Source organism: Rissa tridactyla, chromosome 7 (genome assembly GCF_028500815.1).
Source record: "Rissa tridactyla isolate bRisTri1 chromosome 7, bRisTri1.patW.cur.20221130, whole genome shotgun sequence".
Taxonomy (NCBI): domain Eukaryota; kingdom Metazoa; phylum Chordata; class Aves; order Charadriiformes; family Laridae; genus Rissa; species Rissa tridactyla.
In genome coordinates this window covers 9436138-9461921 of record NC_071472.1, presented here as the reverse complement: position 1 = coordinate 9461921, position 25784 = coordinate 9436138, and the positions used below count along the sequence as shown (strand labels likewise).

The following is a 25784-nucleotide window of genomic DNA, read 5'->3' as shown; positions in this document are numbered from 1 at the left end:
TCAAAAGATAGGCTTTCAAACAATCAGGTCGTAACAGAACAGTTTAAGGGTTATGAAACCTGTACTACAAAAACCCGCATGCCATTTCAGAGAAGCCATGGTAATTTACCTCAACTGAGAACCTCGCAGTATTTCTGTACGCACCGAAATACACAATTCACCATCATTTCATCAGAAGGTTTTGGGAAATCAAGTACATGAATCACATTATATTATGTGGCATTGCAGATGAAATAACAAAACAACAAGGGTTTCAGAGCTTTAATTTAAAGGCTCTTTGATTACGAATAGTTGGCTTACCTGTTTAACATCATACGCAAGAAGAACAAATCTTAAGTCTGGTGAAACTGAGTATCTTGATGCTTTGAATGTTACCTAAAAGGAAGTAAGAATAAAAGTGAGCTTGCAAAAAGGAGGATAATTTTTTCCAAGTTTTCTTATAGGTAATTTAAGAACTTCCCGTTCATATGACAGATCTGGTTTACAACACCTACACCACTTTAACAAAAGGAGGACTCAAATAATTCTTCGCCTAATTTGCTGGTATCAGTACAATAGCAACAGATGAATCTGGCTTCAACACTAAATACCAGTTAAGAAGCTGATGAGTTTTATATCATGACTGCAAGCACTAAGCTCGAGGATAACAACTATAACCATTTCATTTACAGAGGATGAAGGGAGACACTTTGGTCGGTGTGTACTTCAGGAACGGTTACAAGGGAGATGCATCACTAGGTTAGGCCTAACAAGAATGTACAAGAAAAAGAATAGGGGTGCTGCTTTTCTTTAAACACCACACACATAAACATTTTGCAAGACAACCTGCACTAAAGAAAAACTCTTTCTTATAAGAAAGAAAATGCTTAGTGGAGAGTAAAGTGAAACATAAGGTAGCATTATAAAACTAATATTGCTTTATATCTATTCCTGACTACATGACACCCAATTGAATTCAGGGCTGTAATTTAATCGAGGGGTAATGTTGATGTCAGAAATAATTTAATGCATCTAATGTATGAGGAAGATAAGAATGTGCTTTAAAGGGCACTGAAGGAAATAATTTTAAATGAATCTCCAAACATCTATTTGCAGAATGAAAGGAAAAGGGTGAAGAAATGAAAAATGCAGATAAGAACAGAAAAAGTAGGACAGAAAAAATAACAGAATTGCAAAGGTACAAGATGAAAGAAAACAAACAAATAGCTATGCAAAACAAGATCTATCCACTATTCAAAGGAAGGCTTTCCCTTATTTTGCTTATTGTTTAGCCTAATCCCACTGCTGAGCTAATGAATTCGACAGAAGTTTAGGGTACACAAACTAAATATTCAGAACAGCTAAGTAGTTATCCCTAAAAAAAAAAAAAAGCTAGTCTTCCAATAAACTGAAAAGATGCTACATTTTGATATACAGATTAAACTCGGGTTCCCGGATAATATAATTAGAATCAGGCTATCCAAAGAAATCAAAGGGAAAAAATTAGTTTTGAAGATAAACTGTGTAATAGCTTGATGCAAGAGCATGACAGTATCAAAAGTTAGAAGATAAATCTGCAGTCTTGGTGACAGAAGAGAAAATAAAATCTAAAAGCATCCTTTTATATCTACAAAGCATTCAGAACACATTTCTACTGTGCTCAAACTACCTTTTGTGAGTTCACCAACTTTGAGCAGAGACTATGTTAATGTTGATCTATGAATAACATTCCCTTTTCTTAGCACATCATTGAAAACATTTTTAGATGTGAAATTTCTCTGCTTTCTAGCAGTTTATTAATTATTGCCCCACTACCTCAATCTTCAGCAATATATAACCCAGGCAGCTTTCCAAATTCATTCTCAGGGGGTGTGGTGTTCACCATTTCATGCATTTAGTAAGAATCTTCAGTCACTGATGATACCACCACAAAAGTAATGATGCACTTAATGCAAACACCTGAGTAGCTCAGCTGCAAGCTATTGGCATTTCAAGGCAACACCAGCAAGAGCTACTCGCTATACAGCTTGGATAGTCTATATTCAAGTACTGAGTCTTGTGGATTTGGCATTTAAAATCATTTGAATCCTGCTGAAGATGACCTTGTTTATTCAGTTTGCGCTCATCTGCAAAATTCTGTTTGCCTCCAGAAATACCTCAGACACATCGTGTACATACAATGCCAATAAGCTATAATCTCTTGTTTGCAGGTAATGGTTTTGGCAAAATAGTTTTCTTTTTGTTAGTATAACGGCATTATTCTTGTGAAAAGGAGCATAAAGCTGTTTCATACTTTTTAATGTTTCACTTAAGAAACAAGAAAATAAAAATTAGACCAGCAGAAATCATGTGTTCATTGCCAAAGCTGATAGCAATGCTGATTTCTTTAAATTATCATAAAAACATAATTAACCCATTTTTTTAAGTTGGATTTACAATCAAGCCTTTAAGGAAATTTAACTCTAATAGAATTTCAGAGAGATTTAAGTGACTTAAAGTCACTGAAAGTGATTTAAATTTCCTTAGAGTTCTGTTGGGGTATTTTTTGGTAAAGACAAGCACAATTTTGGCAATAAATTCAGAAAACAGTCTACTTGTATATACAGAAGAAGCCCTTCTAGATTAACAACAGGAAAAAAAAAATTACCTGACTCACTCCTCCTGCCTAATACAGCAAGTACGCTCACAATCATTGAGTTCACTAAAAAAAGACAGATTTCGGTTTTTTCCACATAAACACATCTAAGGTATTTCATCAACCAACAGATGCCTGACTCTATGATGGAGGAGATAAGATCAGCTGGTGATGGGCTTAAAAGAAAGTTTCAGTCCCTGCTGTAGGAGGTGAGACATATGCCACTCAAGCCCTTGGGAGATTGTCTATTGGGACATTTGCCACAGGGATTAGATATATTTATTCATTAAAAAGAAGTTTGTGAAGATTCTGGCCCCAAGGATTTGTTCTCTTCTCAGGATAATGTATTTTTGAGTTTTAAAGAAAGTGTTGGAAAAATATCATATTGGGAATTAAAGAACCTTGGGTATCTTGTTATCAAAAATCTGGAGGATGCTTGTTCCACTAGCACATCTGCATATCTGACTCTTTTCAAGCTTCTTCCTTTATCAGGAGCTGCCGAGCCTTCGTTCAGGAAGACAGACCTAAATGCTGTCCCTTATGACCATGCCTCTATGGTTTATCTGTGCTTGATCTCTAAGAAAGGTAGCTCTGGACAAATAAGCTCTGAAACAGGGAGAAATATAGATGGCTAATGAGGCACAGTCCCCGGATGCAGAAGGAGGGCTAGTTTCCCTCTGCATCACTGCACAGTCTCAGCTAGTTAGGAGACTGGGGGTAACCCAACGCAGTGCTGCACTGTGCACTCCATATATACGCTTATCCCCCTTCCAAACCACGACAGAGGAAAGGCAAAAGAGAAGGAAAAAGTGAAGGTAATTTCCTTATGTCCCTAATATCCGTCACTTCTACCTAAACACATCAAGACTTAAAATCCCTAAGAAAACCACCAGCTGTATGCAACTAGAAAACACTTAGACTAGATAAATTGCCAGAATCCCTAAATTAGCTACATTTCACACTGTTGCATTATTCCAAACTAAAAAAAAAAAAAATATTTTTAAAGGCCGGTACACTGTCTTCCCTTCTTAATTCATGAATCTGTCATCTGTTTTTTCCTATACAGCTGAATTTGACATCATTTCACTTCTTCAGACATAAAAGAATGATCCTATATCTAATCTCGCATTCCTCACCCAACCAAAACCCCCACTGACTGTATAATTAGATCTAACCATATTAAACATTGCATTTCTAGGTTTCTTTGAAATACCTCATGGGATAAGAGTTTTAATTCTTCTCCTGGACAGTGATGCCTGATGTGATGATCCCATGGACAAGCAATGACTGCTAGTCTCACTGTCGCCATAGATCGCAAAGATAAAAGCCAAACGGAGGCAAAAGGACACAGTGCATTTAAACAGCCTTTTGCCCTTCAGCTTTCCAGCTTCCTTCCTTCATCCACATTCCAATTATGTCTGGCTAATCATAGTTTTGCATGGAAGGAAAAGAAGATGAGAACAGCTTGAGACAGTAAGACTGAAAGCAAAAGAAAAACCAATTCTGCAACAAATAAATATAAAGGAGCACCCACCCACCCACAACTGGCTTTTCTTCCACCTTTCCATATGGATGATTAAAATGGAAAACAAAATTCTGATGAACAATATATTCTCAAGTTTGATTTCCATTGTCAATATTGTGCATGAATTTTTTTTTTTCATTTTGCATGTGTGTTTTGCTGTTAACAGAAATGCCTGCTATGATTATGTTTAAGAGAAGTTTTAAGCTGGGTTTAAGTTCTGCATCCTCAGCAAGGGCCTCTCAGTATCAGCTCCCTTTTATTTCTTCTCTTTTCCTAAAGCCTGGTTCTGAATTATTGACATACTGGCTACTCCCTTCATCTTTGCTCTAACTCTTTCACCTACTATAAAATGTTGTGTTTACTATTTTTGTGGATTTTAACTACTGTAACATTTAAATCAGTGCCTTATTCATAGTCTTTCAAAAATATACCACAGAGCTGACAGATGGAAGTTACCTATAATATAGTGTAGCCCAGAGCTATAAGAACGTATCCGTAACATCTGTCAGACACTTCATAGTACTCTTTTTTCATAGTTTCAAGTTGTCTAGTTTTAAGTGAAATAATACATCACAGTTAAAACCGATTAGAGGAAATTTTCACTTTTGTGGAGTTTCCTTTGTTGTTGTTGGGTTTTTTCCTTTAGTTTTACCCCTCCTTCTGTTTCAGTTCCCTGTACTTCTACTTTTCCCAGAAACTTACATCTTCCACACTCCTATTATTATCCTTCTCCAATTATTGTTTAGTGCTCAATTTACACACATTTAGACTTTAAAATTTTTTGTTATTCATCCAGGACAAAATATTTCAAGACCTCTAGAATGTTACTTTAAAGCCTGGTGGCAATACTACTACTTAGGAAATTATAAATCTCTCTGTATTACATATCTACATCTGTATCAGAATTTTAACCTAATGGTATAACTAAACACTGATGTATGGGAGTTCGTTAGCATTCATAGGTATTCAGCTCAAATTATCAGACAGGCATTGACCAAATGGCAATGCAGAACAGGAATCAGATGGGACAGAATTACACTAGCTCCAAAATGAGAAGGCATTTGGCACGTAGCCGTTTCCTCGGGTGGTAGCAGCAATCAAGGGAACGATGGGATTTTCCTTCCATTACCACTGCTGCGACTGAAAGGAGAAGATGGACCATGGGGAGGATAGATGGGAGAGCAACTGAGAGTGGAGCCTAGCGGAAGAGGAAGCCTTGTAGCAGTAAAAACAGGAGACCTCTGAGAAGGGAGTCAGGTTGTAATTAGGAAAATGCACGATAACTAGAATGTTGAAAAACTTGGGTTTCCAAGGTTACATTTCTTGTGTCATCTGGGCATTTAATCTAGATCCAAACATGCTGCAATGCTATGTGCTGTAACTGTTAACCCTCAGGTTTCCTATCCAGTGTAAAAGATGAGTGTGGCTTTAAAACATGATCTAAGCTGAACTCTACCCTATGGATGGGGGCCATCCTGGATGGGTGGTTCTCAAAAAAACAAACCAAATTCCCCAAACCCACCTGAAACTCCTCATGTAGTCCCAAAATACTTTCACACACATGAGGAGGTGACTGTAGGACATAAAAAAGACATGAACAGATCTGTGCAGCTCACCGGAGCCTCGCATCATTGCCTCCCTAGTAGAAAATAACCTCTAGCCAGTAGATCACATAATTTTCTCCCTGCCATTCCCCATCTTTGAAATAGTTAATCCTTAACTGTTTTCTATATCGAGGAATGATCTCATCAAGACTATTATTTAGAGAGATCCCACACAGAGCTACCCTAACCTGAAATTTTGGAGTACTGTCCCCTGCATTTTGTATGTTGAAACCGCCTTCATTTGGACAAAAACCAATGGCCACCACCAAACCACAGTGACTGCAAACCCTTCCATCTGTCGGACTTTCCCATCTCTATTCATAGTGGTGTGCTGCAACAATAAACCCTGACTCATAAAACCCCCTATACTGAAAAGGTTTTGCTGAGGGGGCTATTTAACATTTAAGAGGAGCATGGAAGAGCAGAGATAATGTTACAATGTTCATAACCACCTATTTACAACATGTCTGGGTCATTAAAATGTCCAGTGTTGCAAAAATTACTAATATTTATGTGGTTATATAATGTTGTTTAATGTATTTACCATTATTCACCCTTTCATTAATCTTTTACACAAGGCTCTTAAAATATAAGCACGTGAACTACTCTTGCAATTAAATCTACATTAATCAACAAAGGAACTGTAATTGCATTAAGATGCTGCACTGAGTTTCCCATCAAAAGAGGAAGGAGATGTGGTGGTGGGGAACACAAAAACAAAAACAAAAAAAAACATCAAAAAGAAGAGAACTATCAACAAGAAGGGCTGGTTTTGAACAACGCTCTGTAAAACTCCACCAAACGCCCCTGCCAGAAGCTCTGCTCAGACCAGCGCTCTCATTCTCTGCTTTTGGCTGCAAGGCCTCCACAGGGTTTTCACAACTGGGCTGCCACAGCCTAACCATGATTCATGAGCCCATAGTACTCTTGCTCCGCTCACCCTCCTGATGCCATCCCCTCATTAGCAGGCTGCAAGAAGTAACCCTTCTCTCTTTGTCCTTGTGTAAAAGATGGTCCACAGCAATCCGACAATACGACATACTTCAGGGCATATTCCTGGCAAGCCTCTGGAAACGGGTTTGCAACTTATTATTTAACTGCACCAGGATGCAGTTTCCCCTCGAGCTTGAAAAGAGCTGTGGAAAGGCACCGAAATCAAGGGAAGGAGCAAGTCAGGAACTGCTGGATTTAAGAGAAGTCCAAAGCATATAAGCTTTGGAGGGAAGCTGTTGTAAATAAATACCCTATTCTAGAGCTTCCAAACTGAAAACAATTATGCTTGTATGACCAGGCATTACAAATAAATCAAAAGCCTCTGATTTGATGATTCAAAATATATCCCGTCATCTACAGCCAACAGGCTTAAGGAGTCACGCTAGATTCATTTCTGACCCAGGATCCTGGACCGAGTGTTTGTTAGGGTGTGTGCATGGCATCTGAATAATTTTGCATACATCCACCACAAAATCAGTGGAACTAAGAGCTAACAAACAACAGTCTTACCACTTTCATAACTACTGCAGCTTTTATGAAGAGGGAGAAACGAAGGCAAAACTTCTAAAGGCTTCTTTCAGAGGAATTAACACATTTGGAAAGTACCGTAACACAGTCCCTACGTACGTTTTTCTCTCATCTCTGTGTTTGCTTTTTGCATTTTGTTTTGGATTTAAGGATTGTAAAACAGACTAGAGAGGCTGAGCTAGAGGCGTGATAAGGGACCAGATGGACAACGTCCCCTGAGCAAAAGAAACCATGTGGTCCTCCATGCTCTCCTCTCCAGCTTGGCCAGACCCTGTGTGTGAATTGGTAACCTGCTCTTAGTGACCTTATGTAATAGTTGACGGCAAAAAGTGTAAACAAAATGCTTGTTAAACATTGAAATTACATAGATAAATGTGGCATAATGTTACTTATTTTGGAACTATAATGTGCAATAAAGTATTGTTAAATGCTGAAAAACTAGTAGGCATGTCACTTAACGATCATGGTGATAGGCACCTCAGATACATGATAGAGAACATATTGTAATCACACATCGAGGCAGCATCACAAACATCAGGATGCCACACAGTGATTAATGTCTAGGGCTTTTTTTGGCTCCATTTAATAGAAGACTTGCCCAGCCTCCAGCTGTTAACATTTATATGCCGCTGGCTCAGAATATTAACTGTTTATTAGACAGCTTAAATAGGATGCACTACAGGAATACACTCAGAGGCCAAATATGTATTAGAAAATTTCTTTAAATTATTATCTCCAGAGATGCCAACAGATATTCTTTGTGCTTTACAATATACTCTTTTCACTTCTGTCACTGTATTTGTTATCCACAGTATTGCTTTGCTAATAGTTTAATCATATAAAAGCCAGATTGTTTTACTAATAGATTGATTACAGAAAAGGATTCCATTGCAAAAGGATAAACGAAGTGCAGTAATTTCTTCTGCTTCTGAATAAAACCTCATGAAACTGGAAAGAAATAATTCAGCAACTCTGGATAGCTATTTTCCTATGGAAGAGAAATGGGCATCTGAGAATGACAAAACACTAGCCTTTCTTCTTTCCAGGTGCATGACTATTTTAAAAGGTATTTTTAAAGTTATTTTTAAAGTTTTGTGTTTGGTTTTTTGTTTGGTTTTCTTTTTAAATCTTATATATCTATAACATATATGGGGCTTTTTTTAAAAATGCAGTCTGCTTTTTTGCTGATACACACGCATAGTGAGCGTAGCAGCTCTTCAGTAGGGCTATCTGACTTTTACACAATAAGCAACGCAAAGAAGGATGAAAGAAATGTACTTTGCACAAAAATGGCAGTCTCTAAGATGCAAAAGAAGAGCCAGTGATCTGTACACAATGGAAGACTGCTTCAGGGGACCAGTAATGAGGACAAAAGAAAATCTCTTGAGCTGCTGGTTCAAATGCAGCCCAATCAGCAGTGACGAAGAGTTGTTACTAGCCCCTTGCCTCTGTGCAATGAGTTTATCATGGCAGTTCAATTTTCAAGGGACAATTGTCAACATTACTAAGAAAAACCTGGCATTTCTGCGGGCTGCTTGAGCAGAGGCGCAAACAGGAGAGGGAACACAGACTGAAAGCAGACTAATAACTCCCATCGAAAGGTGACTCTTCCATGACTAAAACCCTTTGATAGGGAAGAAACAGGGGACTTGCATTGCCACTGCCTATGTTGGATCTGTGTTGTATTTTTTATTAATACAAGACAGCTCTGCAGAGTCATTAAACCAGCACCACTCTAATTATGGACCAGTGATTAAGCAGATGTGACACTGAGCAAGGAAAATGTTTGATTAACGATCCAGGTGTCTAACTTTGGAAGAGTACATTTAGCAGCGTGAATTTGGAGACAATGGAGCTTAGAAGAACAGGACAGCTTTTGATTTCAGCCGTACAGTCTGCCCCTGTAACGTTACGATCTCCTGTTAGGATCGCTGGCCACCCTGTCAACAGGGAACTCGGCACAGCAATATTTCCCATTGCTCTCTGCCAAACATATAACAGCAAACTTATTGAGTCTTCTGCTCTGTTTTCAGCTTTTTATTCTACTTCCATATGAATAATCATTGCTGGAATTCACTTTATTTACCTCTAACATTCTAAGCTTTTGACTGTGTACAGAGAGGAGCTTCACAGGATAAAACACACTTATGTGTTTATTTGTCTCTGTTCCATACACAACTGTTAAATGGTTGCTCGACTATTATACATTTTGGATCAGTTTCCCACATCTAATTCAGAGTAGATATCTACTGTCTAGAGCTCTCTCAGTCTGTGTGACTTAAGGATAAATCAGTTCCATAAAAATCCCTGAGAAGAGCAACTTTCCAAAAAGAGGCGAGACTCGCAGCATGAAGCAGCCTGTCCATACTGATCCATCATTACTTGGCAAGACTGGTTTAGCATAATGGCCTGATGAGCCTGTCATGCTGGCATTACACTTGACATTGCATGAGCCAAATACTTGCAGCCAAAAGTGTATGAATTCATCTGTGAGGAAACTCAAGGCTTGTCATTAAAGTCAAGTTTTATAGCCAGGGATGTCCAAGCAGCTGCTTGCATTCAAGTTATACGCTAAAGGCAATACGTAGGCCTGACACAGTTAATCCTCTACTTAGCCAGACAAGTGCTCAGACACACATACATAGGTAAGAGGGAAAATGCTTCTGCAATACTTTGTGGTTTGTACTTTACAGAAAATCACCTTTTCACCCACTTTTAATTGTGTCTGCCAGTCTTTTTAGGGCTAGGAGGTACCCTGAGGCACATCCCAGCATATGGAAGGGTGCAGCGTACAGAAAGGGAGCCTCGCGCACACTCCATGAAAATATAATTCTCTCCTCCCTTCTCCTTCATCTTTACATTGACCTAGGTACTCAGCATCAACTTCTTTCTCCTGAACTTCTGCTCTCCTTTTTCTAGTTCGAGGAAGAAAAGGTCATCCGGGACTTTATGCTTTGAAATGAGGAATCTGTATCAACAAAGGCCAGGAACAGACCAGGAATAAAATCAGCCTTTGTCAAAGACCGCTGATGAAAATGAGTCATCCTTTTGGGTCTGCAGGTGCAAAACATTTTACTAAATTAAAAATACAGGGATTAACAATAACAGCCAGTGGTCTGTATGGAGTATTTATGAAGAAAGATTGACAAGTCACGCATTTATGCTGCAAAACCCCGATAAACGAGAATTACAGGGTAGGATATAAAGTGGTATCACTGAGAACAATAGCACCAAGCAAAGGAAAAGAAAATGTAGACTACAGCATTAAAGCATTTCTTAGCAATTACTGCCAGTCAGAAATATATGCAAACCATTCATGTGTATACTATTTAGTGGTCAAGAGGAATAATCCCCAACCATCTAGTTTGCCATTAAAGCACAGAGGAACAAGTAAAACAGAGATTAACAGGACTAGGAAACACATTTTTCTTTGCATATTCAACTGCTTAAAAGAAAATCTTCATATTACTTTTGGACACTCCTCCCCTTTTGTAACAGGGAAAAGCTGTCAACATTTTGAGTAGCATTCCCCCATGCTATGAAATTTTTTATTATAATAGACATCAGGTAGATTCACAGGCACTATGCCTGGAATGATCCTTCAAGTGGCCTGAACCAAGCATGGACTACAGCCAACGACATCCTCCAATATCTCAGTTATTTACACGTAGGTTGAATAAAACAACAAATAAGTTCAGCCAGAAATTGTGCACTGACAGAGGAATGGATTATACTTTGCATTTATATGTAATCTACTCCAGGTTATAAACATTTTCCATAACCTTTCAAGATAACACTCTCTCACTCCTGTTGCAGGAAAAAATGCTAGCAGACTTACACTAAGAAATGAGTAAATATTACTTACAAAAGTTGTATTTTCCAATAATAACGTAGTTGTATTTGTTTCTACATTCAGTTCAACAACATGTCCATTCCTATTTTTATACACCACTGCTGTATCTGCAACAACAAAGGCATTAACAGTTAGGAAACACACTGAGTATTTATAATACAACATATGTATTTATAATACAACATCTGTATAATACAACATCTGTAAAGAAAACCAGCATATTACAGTCATTACAATATCTTCATTACAATAACTAAACAAGACTGAGAGAAGAATTGCACTCATAGTATCTAGTTCTGTTGATCTGCCTCGTGAGCTTCAATGCCATGTAACATGTTCACCTCACTCAAAAATATGATTTCACTTAAATGGAAACATTTTCTGCAGCAAAAAATGGGATTGTTGTGAATGAACATAAAACTGCTCTCTCCTAGATATCACTGTGACTCTGACACCTTAAAGTCCAACCATATTCACTATGAAAAGAGCCATATACCAAAGTAAAGTTTTGCAAAGAAAAAAGCTTTTGCTGGACAACATATTCACATAGCTCCTTAGAAGAGATTCTAACAAAACTTCTGTATTATTCTGTATCTCTGGTAACTGGATTGACAAAGATATGTACCATATCTTAAGACCTATGGTCCTATAAGGTCCTATATGATTAGTGCTGGGCCACAGAATACGAGATCATCACATAAACTGAATGATAGCAAAGGATGGTTAAAGCTGAATAGGTCCATTTGTAGAACATTTAAAACACTGTGGGATGAATTGGCGTATTTTTTTCCTTCTACCACTTACTTGATTAATAAGTTTCTGTAAGAAAAACAATCAAATACACCTGAATTAAAGAAAAAAAAAGTTACAGAATTAATTGTGGCTCCTATGAAAAAGGTTTTGTGTCTGTTTGTACCAATACCTGCAAAATTACCAAGAAATACATAATAACTACATAAGCCTTGATTTAAAAAAAAAATTGGTTCCAAATTTCCCACTATTTATAATACGAGACTGAATGGATTGACTGCTGATTCTTTCATGTCATTTAAAACCCAATTAAGAGATTTATATTTAATCAAATGAAACTATTTTGTTATAAAAATGTAGAAAGCATAAGGAAATTTCTAAATTATGCCTAAAGGAAACAGAAAAGAACTTTACTAATCCTCAGTAATGTTGAGAAGTTCATTACAGATCCCTGAATTTTGTCAAGTGGGAAGTAAACATGACTGGAGAACAAGCTTGTGCTATCATAAAAAATATGCTTCACTTATTCAGAAAAATGTAGCTGTATTTTAATTGAGTCCACAGAAACTCTAGATATACAGCACTACTGAATGTCCTCTGTTACATTCTATAAAATTCATCAAACCTCATTTTAAGAGCTTATTTTAGGATCATGGCTGGGAAGTGGGGTGGGATTGATGGAGTTTAGGACTGGATTATCGGAGCTGTTGTTTAGGAAGATAAATTAGATTGTGAAACGCGGAATTAATAGCACCTTCTTATAAAGAAAAAGAGTTCAAATATTCATTTTAAATAAAGAGGTAACACTTTGTAGAAAGTTATTCTGGTTTTAGGTTTCTGGCTAATGAGAACATTAAAGTCTTTTCAACCTTTTTTAGGGTTTTTTGCATGTATTCTTTTAGGTACCCCCGCACTGAAAATCCCCAATGATATCATACCACAGTGCTAAGCAGTATTATAGAAAAAAGAAAGTTGTCTGGACAAAGAGCTGTCCCCAGTTATGAGTAAACCATAATGTGGGAAATGGCACTTAAAACCCTGAGACAACTAGCCATGTTCAGTTCCCCTGCTTGAACGCTGCTCTGAACAATGCACTTGTGAGACTAATATGCTACCCAAATCCAAACAACATCAGAATGTAACTGCTTTTCAGTTATCTACTTTTCTACATGTCACGTACATTTGGCCAACAAGATTTATAGCATCAAATACAAGAGAAGAAAGTTCAAAGACAACTGGGTCATATATATGACCTATATACAGTTAGGGAAGAGTTGATGACAAGTATGAACATTGGGATGTGTGGAAGAGTTCAGCAAAGGAGATGACAGAATCAGCAGTCCTGGGATGTTTTTTCTTAAAGACATGCTTTAGATCTTTATGTGAAGAATTAGTTTAGTCTGAAAGTGGGTAAAAATATAAAAGGTTGAGTTTGGATGGCTGTTGAGATCTCTTCTGGCCTGGAATCTGTGGATTTAACTCCCTCTATTGACTTTCTCATCCTCTTCTGCAATGAATCTTTGGGAATACAGGTTTGACTGCACAATATAACTTGTGTTTGTAGCTCCGTGCTAAGAGAATTTTAATAAAAATCTCAAACCGGGAGTATTTTAGTTGACTGCTTGTGGGATCAAGGGATATTTATTTTTCCTTCTGATGCGTAACTTGTCTCCTGTTTGCACCTTCTACTCCACTTCCCTACAAACTATCAAATATTGATCTCAGCTGCAGATGGGATACTGGGGTTGGTTAGTGCAGCATCCTTGTTCAGAGAATCCACGTGGGTCCATGCCTGGATTGATGCTCAAAGGCACAGTATGCAAATTCCACAAATCTCAGAACAGAAATTTTCCCAGGCAGGCAAAATGGACCACCGCTCTGCTCTTTCTCCCTGCCTCACCCTGCAGCAGGTGGTTTAGTTTACCTGCTCAGATGGTTCGGGTTACAGCTTACCAAATTGATTCACTCGATTGCAGGGGTTTCAACAAAGACTGACATAAATATCATTCTTGTTCTCTGGTTTACATATTCAAGGTTTTTGATCAGAACTGTAGTGTCTAGTTTAATTAAACTAATTGGGTTTGTTAGAAGACAGACTTAATGACTGTTAGAATAAGGAAACAACCTTGGTGATTCAGCAGTCACTCTGATATAAACAGACAGAAAAAGGCAGGATAGGCTCAGCTATTACTATAGATAACTGTCTTTGGGAAGATTTTATTCCACCTTGATTCCGAGCTTATTTCTAAACCTGACTAGCAGACATGCAGCTCTGTAGACCAAACCTGCTGCTCAACAGGTTCTTTGCAACTTATTTGGCTTTCACAAAGAATGCATCATTAAATAAAACATTACATGAAAACAAACTTTAAAACCAAAATTATTCTGTGATTATTGCAGCATAATAATTTTACCTGAGTCAGTAACATAAATATTATACCCTCTTACAGAATTATATAGAACCAACAATAAAGTAATTTACCATTGTGAGGCTAATTGTCCAAATTCTTATGATATTGCATGTTTTTAGAAGTAAATCTTTTCATCATGTGCTCTATCTCTAGGCAAAGAATGTGGAACACATGTTCTGCTGAAATGATTAATCCATACAATTTAAATCATAGTTTGGATGTATATATCAATATCATAAAAACAGCCCTCAGTGATGCAACTATTATGTAAATATTGCATCATCATCATCTCGGGTGTTTTTTAAGACGAAAGTAGCATTTCATATAAATAGTTTTACTAAGGCTATTGTTCATGTTTTAGGTTCAACAGTGGTAAAGGTTCTGCTCAAGATCAGAACTGCAGGAGATGCAGCTCTATACTGTGCTTGGCCTAATATATATTGTTCCAGGGAATGCCAGAGTACAGGCAAAATACCATAAAATGCAAAGAAATCAAGGCAAACCTTTCTGTATTTGACAAACAGCTTGACCCCCACCAATTCTGCAATAACTTCTCTACCTTCATCTATTGAATTGACAATGCTCTGCCACTTCCAAAATGCTACTGAATTCATTCGCAGCACTCACTGCTCCATATATATTCACATTATCTAAAAACATTCAGGGCCTTTTACATTCTAATGAAAAATTATGTATTATTTGGGGGAAGAAATGGACTAACTCCCATCCTGAATTACATCACCATCATTGAAAATCAAGCCTTAAATTGTGCTAGTGTAAGAATTTGGACCAAGATCTATATGGCCTGTAATGATTTCGCTTTCTGAAAGCAGGACACTGAATCGTGGTGGTTTACTTGATGAGCATAAACTCCTATTTCACATGTCACTGAACTTAGGCAGCTCGTCCTGTAATTTAAATTACACAGACTGGGTTGAAAGGGCAAGTTACCACATACTTTAAAGCAAACCTGAACTGTGACTAAACCTCCATGTTCCAGACACTTACCATTGTTTAGAGCCAGCCTCTATTATCTTTTCTCAAAATTACTGTATCTGTAAGCAATGCTATGAGAAGTGGTATCTAGACTGCAACTGCTTTGCCAAATAAATCTTCTAAGTATTTCAAACAACAGTTGTGCGATGTGAGTCCACCGAGCTGTTTCTTTATTCTCTTTCACTAGTATTCCCCAAATGAAAACTAAATGTTCTTTCACCAACGTGAAAGACAAGACTTCATAAAGAGAGCCATTGCACCTTACTTCACGAGGATACAATTAATATTAAGTAGGGCAACTGATGGGGACCCTGTTCGAGGGCAGGGCCCAAGGAGTTTGCTGGGGATACAGCAGCATCAGTTCTCAGGCAGTTTTTTGCACAGAAAACATTGGATATTAAGGCAATCCATCAGGCTCAAAAGCGTAAGTAGCATCTAAAAAGTGAAGGAAAGAGAAGGACAGACATCCGAGCAATGCTGAAAATCTGCTCCACAATATCTAGAATAAGGAGGCCTCAGGGCAGTCTTCTGAAATTACCGATAGTGTTAACCTGAAGACCATAAATGCTTGTTTTCCCATTGAAAATATTTACTAGTTTTTGGTTTGTTTAAATAAAATACTGCTTTGCAGCACAAACAGCAGCATTAGCAAATCAGAGTTCTCCTTTTCCTTATATTTTACATTTTTTTAAATACAAACATAAGAGAAAGTTGATACCTTGCTGTCAACACATATGTCAATCAGCCTTTGCTGTACACGATATTATTAGAACTGCAGATGGCATTCCATTAAATTGATTATAGAAAATGTCATGCTAATTAAAATAGAGAATGCTTTCTGATTTAATGAAGAGGAGGTGCTAGACAAATCTTTGTCTAATTAAGTGTTTTCTAATTAAATAAAATAATAATTTACAAAGATATTACAGATACAGACCAAATTTCAATATGCCAAATAAGTCACGTGTCAGCTGAGCAAGAGTTTCACTGCTTTTCTAGAAGTTTAGGGTCTTGATCTTAGAATCATAGAATTGTTAGGGTCGGAAGGGATCTTAAAGATCATCTAGGTCCAACCCCCCCGCCATGGGCAGGGACACCTCCCACTAGATCAGGTTGCTCGGAGCCCCATCCAGCCTGGCCTTAAAAACTTCCAGGGATGGGGCTTCCACCACCTCTCAGGGCAACCTGTGCCAGTGTCTCACCACCCTCATGGTGGTGAAGAACTCCTTCCTAACGTCCAGTCTGAATCGACCCATCTCTAATTTTAATCCATTCCCTCTAGTCCTACCATTACCCAACATCCTAAGCAGTCCCTCCCTAGCTTTCTTGTAGGCCTCCTTAAGATACTGGTAGGTCACTATAAGGTCTCCTCGGAGCCTTCTTTTCTCCAGACTGAACAACCGCAACTCTCTCAGTCTGTCCTCATAGAAGAGGTGCTCCAGCCCTCTGATCATCCTCATGGCCTTTCTCTGGACACGTTCCATAGTAGTCCTTTCAAAAGAATGTTTATTCTATACTAGTTTTATAATGTAAACTGTGACTCTTCTAGACAATCTTTCATTATATAGAAGATCCCCTGTTCAAAATACCTTGCAAAGTTGTAGGCACGGTTAATTCCTGTACATTCTGACTTCTACAGGCCTTCTACTTCCCTTCTAACGCCCAACACAAATGAACCAAAAACCAGGTGGAGATCTTACAGCACAGTAGCTACAGAAACAGAAGCAGCACAGGCACAGTAGCATCCCACCAGAGACAAGCAAATTAGCTCTGCTGAGAAGGTGGACTTTTCAGTTATTACATGGAGCTAAATTAACATGAAGACAAGAGCCTGAGAGAGCAGATCTGTTATGCTAATATTAATGGAATAATCAGTCTAATCAAAAATAACCTGTTTTTTTTTTTTAATTATGCTTTATGATATGTTGTATATTTGTGCGGAATTGGGTAACTAGCACAAACTGGGAGCACAGGCATTTGCACAAAACCTATGCTCCTTCTTTCTTCAAATCCAGAATAAAGTGACTCTGGATTGGTCCAGATAATTCAAATCTCCATCCTTAACCAATGTATCCTCCTCTTTTCCTAATCTTATTGTCAGATATCGTACCGAGTCTTGCTCATCTCATGCCAGTTTTCAGTGGTCCCGATTACTTTGGTATATCAATATATGAAAATCTTCAACACTCTCAACAGTCACTATTAATTTACAAAATCACAGATTTCTTCTCTATCATGCAATTGCACAGGATCCTGCCTCATTATTACAACTGCTGATATCCCCCTGCCAGCACTTCAGACTGGACAAAGGAAGTAGACAGCTCTTGAATATTAATAAATCCGCTGAGGGATTGATTTACAAGAACAAAATACAACAGTGAAATATACCATGGAGTTAAACTTGCATTCTTGAGTTTGAACCGAAGCAGGTGAGGAAAAATTCACTGCAGAGCTGTGGGAGGCAATAAAGTGTACAGCGACCACCAGCCACAGGTAGTCTGTGACCAGCTCAGCTGGAAGAACACGACTGTCTGCTGCCTAAACAAGTCATTTCTGTACATGTTAGAAAGATGTAAACACAAGGGAAGGAGCTCAATTACTTCACAGGACAACAAAGATATAGCTAGATGTATTGAATGCATGTAATCATGGAGAATGTAGGTAATAAGGTCCCAGTGACTGTACTGGGGCTCTACCCAGACACGCTGTGGAACACAGGCATGCTGTAAGTTTAGTTTTCACAGCAAAACTAAATCATCACACCCAGGGTTTTGAAAGATACATTCCTCTTCTCTGTACTGCCACAATAACACAAAGCTGTTCTAATTTAGAAATTCCAAAGTTTTTCCTACAAGTTTACCAATTTATTAACTGGTAACGTAAATTGCCACCCCGTGAGGACTTTGGCCCTGCCAGCCACGGCAGATACCAGAAATAGCTTGCTGAAGCTATTTCTTCTCCAGTCTTCCTGGATGGAGAAATTTTCCTCCAGTTCTCTTCTACTCCCCTGGGACTCTGCTTGGGAGTGAGCACAGCACCTCCACATAGATCTGCTCACTCAGAAGTCCCAAATCCAGGCTGCCCCAGCAGGGTCTGTCTTATTTTCTCGATTTCAAGAGCACGCTCAGAGTAACACAGCTATAGCGGAGTTCCAGCTTTCTGAAATGGTCAATACACCACGTCACAGCAAGATGTTAACTTACATCATTTACGGAGCTGTCTAACAATTGCAAAAAGTTGAAAGAAAATAGCAGTTATCCTATAATTAATCTCCTATCAGAAGTAATAAAAGTCTCCCTCACTTTAGAACACAACTGGACAAAGCACTACAAAGCAAATGAATAAAAATAAATGAAAAAGCAAAGATTTAAGTGTGTACTAGCATAAATGGGAAGCAGCTATCTAACCCAAAGGGCAATCAGTTGATGGACTAAAGCACAAGATTTGACTATTTTTCCATTCTTCCTCAACACTTTCCCCATTCTACTTTTTTTGATGCAGAAATCTCCATCTGTATTTCTGTCATTACTGGGAGGAAAATGTTAGGGATATTCATTTTCTCCCCTAGAGCAAAGCACTAAACATGATTTCATGGTGTTAAAAGCTAGGATAATAGACTTGAGTCTATTAGTCTGTTCCAATTTGTTTGAAATGCAATTAACAGTAAATCATCACCAAGGGGAGGGGAAGGGGCAGTATTCATGGCAGACACAGCGCCTTCCTAAGAGGCTACATCACTGCTCATGGGCCATGCAACCCCAGTGAGGTCCACTGGGTTACTACTCCTGGATACCTGATGGCACCTACACTTTTATTTAGCTGTTCTCTCTGTAAAAAAAAAAAATAAAAAATATAGGGACTTCAGATTGGAAAATGTGCTGTACTTAAGGTGCTAAAAAATTTAAAGAGTAAGGAAAGTTGTACCAGCACTTTGGTTTTCTCACCCCACATTGTGCAATGATGGTGATACCTCAGACACTGGTGTAGATGTAATTTTGCCAGACTGGAACATTCCACCATTTCCTAAATTTCCCATAAAACTGCTCAGCTTTCAAACTACATGGAAACATTTTTGGTCATGGATAAAAAAATAATCTCTGGTTGCTCTCTTGCATTGCACCGAGGACCATTACTAAGCCAGCCTGGCTATGGACTCGCCCAGCTGTTCCCCAGTTAATGTACATGTCCCTGGACTATTGAGACAATTAGGGAACAAATTGTCAGTCTCAGTCACGCATTCTATACCAGCCTCTTCCCCAGAGAGATAACAAGGTATCTCAATACAGCAGCACTTCTCTGACAGCCTCAGGAGTTGACCTTTCTGCTGAGACTCTCAAGAAGACAAGCCAGACGGGACACAGACGGCTTTGCTTTGGAATGAGCAGCGTGGCCCAGGCCAGATTTCACACAGATTACTGAATTGGCAAGACTGCACCTTCAGAGAAGATACAATGATTTCAAGGACTAAACAATTACATGCGTCTCTACTCCTATATAGTTTTAATTTCAACCTGTAATAGAAATGTGAACTTCCTGTGCCTCTCAAGCACTCCTGAGAGCTCATGATCGTTCCTACTTCCATGGTGCTCTAGATGCGACTGGCATTTCATAGACAAGCCCCGCAAGTGAGAAAAATAAAATTCAAGGGCTATGTACATATCACAGTAAAAGACCAATCTCTGGAGCAACTGTGGGGCTGCAGATTGTTCACGCCCTTTTGTCCACATGAAGGCGTCTCAGCGGGTTCATTCAGCCAGAGCCAATGGCTCAGTGCCTCCCATCACGCTCAAGCTTGGGGCTTGCAGTGAAGAGATCACAAGTATAATATTGAAGAGTCCTCAGGACTGTCCTTCACAAGCTGCGTAATGTAGCCCTTAAGAATCTAGCACCCACAGCAGAGGACATCAGGTAAATGAGGTTATAGTGTAGGATTTCCAGGTTTACGCTGACAATGCTGATGCTTATTGTTTACCACTCTCCAGCTAATTTCTGTAGTACATGGAAATTGTGCTAAGTAAACTTCATCTTGAAGAAATTATAATCAAAATAGAGGATACAGAGCATGTGATTATGCAATGTAATATCTAAGCCCTAAGTGAGAGGAAGGATAGTCTAGAGTCAGATTATTCCCTACTGAAGAAACGTGCAGATGTTTTTTTGGAAAACAAGTATTCACAGGCACTTGAAAGGTGAAGCAAATACATGCATACTATCAAATTAGTTTTACCCAGATCTTATGTTTCATTCAGGACGGGATGAACTTCCACCAATGTATCATAACTGTCCAACTTTAGTCAATGAAACCAGAAGACAATACATTATGTCCCAAAAGCAAAAATGCCTATTAATCCCATTAAATACCAATTTGCAGAGTATGATGGTGGCAAATAACATTCCCATTCAGTGCTCTATTGTCCTTAATTTTTAATGACTATTCCTTTCTTCAGAATAAGCATTCTACTGTAATGGAAACAACAATCACCAAATTTACCATGCCTGGCATTACTATTATAAGACTGCATCACACACACAAAAAAATTACCTCATTAGCCATTAGACAAGCAAACTCTTCTCTGTAATGAATGGGTTGACTGTCTTGAACCTTGGCCCATAGTCAATACGGGGAGAGAATAATCTAAGACTGAAAATAATGCTGATTATCTGCTGGAGTGTGTCATAATACTCAACGACCAGGAGAATATTTAATTCTATCCAGACTAATTGGATGGCTCTCCACTGCCTCTTCCATGACTAGTACATCACAGAGGGCATCCCCTTTTCACAAATGGTACTGGATCTTCAGTCCTCATCAAAACAAGGACAATATTCAACAGACAAAAATGCTTTGTATTTATTTACTAATATGAAAAGATATTAATAACAGAAATAGAGATGGTTCCTTTATGAACACACGGTCTCTTTCTTGAGGGCCTGCAGATGGGGATGCAAGCATCCTCCAGTGCCGCAAACACACTGCCACTGGGGTTAAATGCTGCTATTTTGGCTAGGTGTGAACAAGGCGTCTCCACAGCTCAAAGTCTGAGCCTCTACCTCTAGAAATAGTTATATCATATCAACTGGATGGTAATAATGTACAGTATTTGAGAGGGCGAACATGCAGTAGAAGGGATTGCTAATTATCTGTGAAATTCAATGCCCTCTATTTTTTATTACTTTGTGAGAGTATTTGCTAACTATTGAGTAGCAAAAGGTAAAAATTGGTTATCTTAGATATGTAATTTAAATCTACTCTGAAATTCTGACATATGGAAAACAATAAGACATATTTCACAACTATCAATTTGCTGCCACTGAAAATGAAATTAAATTTAAAAATACGATGCTGAATAGCAAATTAAGTATCTGTGTGCAACAGAAATTATTCTTATTTTAATAAATATTCATCATTATGGCAGTAGGTACAAAAAATTCAGTAAGCCACTAATGCATTTACTCTCAGCGCTTTTCAGTGAGATATTTACCATGTGCTTCAATTTCATTGCACTGAATCCAGCAGCTTTGCTAGAATTTCGACATCTTTGTTAAAATCCTGGCTGTACTGGAGTTAATGAGAGTTTGGCTTCACAGTGCAGTGGACCCACAATTTAGCAGGTGCAGCTAAATGTCACAGAAATACACAATTGACAGGAATTGTGGTTTTTTTTATTTTATACTATCAAAGGATAAACAAAACATTCTAAGTCATTATAAAAATAAACAAAAGCAGGCAATTTTCTGTTCACACTTAATTTTTTAACCTGCTTTTTTCCAAAATAGCAGGTGTCTCATTCTGATTTACGAGAAAAACATGTTGATTAAATGAAGATCATTAGCTCTTGATAATTATCATGCAACCAGTAACATATAAATCACATCAAGGCACTGTTTTGTGATTTTATTTGCATCTTTTTATGAACCTAAAATACCAGTCTATATTAAATTATTTCTACTGATCAGTAATCTGGACTTTGAATAGAAATTAGACATTCAAAAGTCACATGTGCCATTAAATTTCTGGCCTAGAAGTATTAAATCCTGTGTATCTAAATTTAACTTATGAAATGCAAGCATTTTAGAGGCCTTGTTTTCATACGTTTTCATTACCTACCATACTATTGGAGCTCTTGTGAAATACCCATGCTAGCTAATTTGAAAATTAAATGGTGGGAGTGTAGGTCCCTAATCAACATAGATATGGAAACGCAGATTTGGCACCAACATTTGAAAACACTGGCAGAATCTCCTTTGGCATTCATTTGTTTTGGATATCATTGTCTAGTCTGGACATGTAATTCCACTGGTCTGCTGAAGCGTGGGGAATTAGACAGGCAGTGCCAGTAACTGGGGGATCACCAGGACAGTGCTTATCTTGATCCAGAGGGTCCTGTCCCACATGGCACACTCAGTGCAAGCTTCGTAAAAGTAGGAAGCTGGTCTGGAGGATGAAATGACCTAGGAAACAGTCACACGCTCAGGATGCAAACAGAAAACTCAGACCTAAAGCTCAAACTCATACAAACAACCCTTCTGATGAAAACAGATCAACTAAAGCCCCTCATACTGGCCTAGAAAGGATTCTGGTTGTGTTTTGGAGCACTCGTCAGCAGATTTTATTTGGCTCAAAGACGAAGTCTTAGTTCCAAAGGGAAAAAGACACAAGCAATTAAGTTTCTGTCTTAACATTATCTTAATGTGCTTTACTTCAAAATTACAAAGGTGACATGTTAGTTAGGGACACTTTGTGCAGCTCACCTATGCAATTAATTTAAAATAAAATGTAGCTCAATGGCAATATTACAACAAGAAGAACATCAAGGAAAGGTTGAACAATGGCACTCGTGGCAAGCCAACAACTGTTCTCTAACAGCGTGAACATCTGGTGGCAATTTCACTGCATGTTGCCCACAAAAGGAGCAGCACAGATCTGCTCCAGGTGTGACATACAAGTGAAACAATAGAACTTTTCTCCATACTTTAGTCATACGTTAATTTCAAAGAATAAATATTTAAATTACGGTTCCAAATTTATCCGACCAATTATTCTGGGGAATTACGCTACTTACCTGCTTCTGATCAGATAATTCAAGCAATTAATCTTTTATTTTCCATTTGTATTATGCTCCCCTTTCAGATTAACATCGTTATTGATTTTATTAGTTTCTGGTCTTCCCTAAGTAGAAGTGTCAATTGAAATGCTAACTTCATTAGTTAATCTATACTTGCTTAATAACACCTTTAGACACGTAGAAATTATTCTAGTAAAAGTTTAACACACCTGTTCGTATATTTTTAATTTTTACACCCAAAAAACCCAGGAAAATAGTTGGAAGGATTGGATAAGATAGATGATGAAAAGTGAAAAATATATACCCAGTGCTCATAATCTATAACTATTAAAATACATGGATCCATAATCAGCACCATTATGTCATGAGGAATCCCTGAACAGAAACCCTTGCTTTTTCTCCTCTACTCCATCACCAAGGATGTATTATTACAGGGCATCGAAGAAGGGCTGATCCACAAACATTAACAGCAATGAAATTTGTTTTGGTGTAACTGTGCCTTTGGCAGAACATCCCGGTTTTCAAACCTAAATATTTTGCTTTGGAAGAATATTAAGTACCTTGCTAAATGAGAGATATTAACTTTATTTACATTTATTAATTTTTATCATCTTTATTAAACATTTTCCTCATGCTGAATTTGTCCAACAGATTTTGCTCTATTATTTTCATTTTCCATGCAATTAAAAAAACCCCTCATGCAACAAATCAGGACATAGATGGAAATATTCCAACTTTTTCCAAATGCAGATCACTTTCAGTAGTTCTAAACACAAATTTTATTCTAGTTTACAGGTTTAGATTTAAGTCACTGCAGGGAAACTACTTAGCAGTTCCGTGTCCTCACCTCCAATACATAAAGTGGATTTTGTCTTACAAATTAAATATTCCAACTATATAAAGGCTGGACAGCCAGAACTGATGTAAAGAGAATAAACTGCATTCATTATACACAGCAGATTCAGAGATTTCAAGGCCAAAAGGGCCCATTATGGCCTGCTCTCTTGAATTCTTGCAGAGCACAGATTACAGGATTTTGACCTGCAATTCCAGCACCAGGCCTGTAATTTCCTGTTGGGTTTTCTTTTTATAAAAGCATGCAGACTTGCTTAAACACTTTAATGCAGAATCCATTGTATCTCTTGATATTATAATATGACCTGACAAAAGAGAAAAACAAACCCTACCATGATGCCATTAACACCTTACCTAAAGACAGACCTTTCACTATAGTAATACCCGGGGGAAGTATCAATAAAAGAAATCCACTTAATTTTACAGTGTAATGTGAAACACACTAAGCAAATGCCAGAACTTAAAGCCTATTCTGCTCTGTTCTGTTCCGTGGAGCGCACTGCTCTTTGAATCCAGTTTGTGTCACTGAAACAATCACTATTAGGGTAAAAATACAAAATTCTATCTAAACTTATCCAGCGTACTGCAAACATACCTGTGCGAACTGGCCCAACACTGTTGCTTCAGCGTTTTGCCATTCAAGGCCTTAGCATAATCACTTCAAGCGCTTCATTTCCCCTAATCCATTATAGGAAAGAGCCTCAAATACTTCCCCTTTGATTATCATAACTTTGCACAGAAGAAACATATTTGTGCTATATATTACACATATAAAGAAAAAGCAAATGATTACACTTGCAAGTCCATCAGGATCTGTGCTTTCCAAAATGATAAAGGGCTCAGAGAAATACAGTTTAAAAATTTATGGAAGAGGTTTCCTGTAAATGTCCCTACCCAGCACTGACAGCAGAGATACCTATGATCAGCTGTTGCTGCCCTGCTCAGAGCCATGGGAGGGTTTTGGACTCAAAAGTCTCAGTAAATAGGATCCAGCCAAGAGGGCTGTAACCACCTGTAGGGACAGGCTACGTCTCACAGCTGCACAGCACACTGGCAACAGAGATATTCCACTTTTTACCTCCAAGAAAAGAACCCACAAACGGAGTTTCCTAGGAAGAAACTACTTGCTAGGAAGAAAATAGCTACTGTATTTGAGGATGGATGTCTTGTTCCAAGCTCGGGCCGAGAACCCTTGGCCTGATACCAATGACTCTGAGAAAGAATTTTCATGTTTCTTACTCAGCAGAAGGGCAGAGGAAGAAAGCTTCCAGAAGCTTCCAGGCTCCCCTCGGCATAACCTGGTTTGGGGGAAATGACAGGAGAGGAGAGAAGTGCTTTAATTCTCACTTCAAAAAGAAAAAAAAAAAAAAAAAACGAAAGTAGCTAGCTCTTGGCAAGAGCAAGTTACTTATTCCCTACAGCAAGGAAAGCAGCTGGGAGAAAACGGTAACTTTCAAAATATTTGAAACTCATCACTGGCAAAGTTTGGCACGGCTCGGCTCTGGCTCTCACTGCAGGACTTAATCCCTGTTCTTCCTACCTCTAGGAAAAATATTGGGAGTATACACAAAATCATGCAAAGAAAAATA

At 38.1% G+C, this 25784-nt stretch overlaps 1 protein-coding gene across 3 annotated transcripts in view; it reads right to left on the bottom strand.

The window, feature by feature from the left end:
• Window positions 1-25784, bottom strand: part of DPP10 (dipeptidyl peptidase like 10) — a 225530-nt gene that overhangs the window by 139263 nt on the left and 60483 nt on the right. For all 3 annotated transcript variants that reach the window (XM_054208858.1, XM_054208859.1, XM_054208860.1), the window contains 2 exons: window positions 11130-11224; window positions 301-375 (listed from right to left, as the gene is read on the bottom strand). In XM_054208858.1, the coding sequence (XP_054064833.1) occupies window positions 301-375; window positions 11130-11224 (170 nt within the window). The remainder of the gene's footprint in view (window positions 1-300; window positions 376-11129; window positions 11225-25784) is intronic.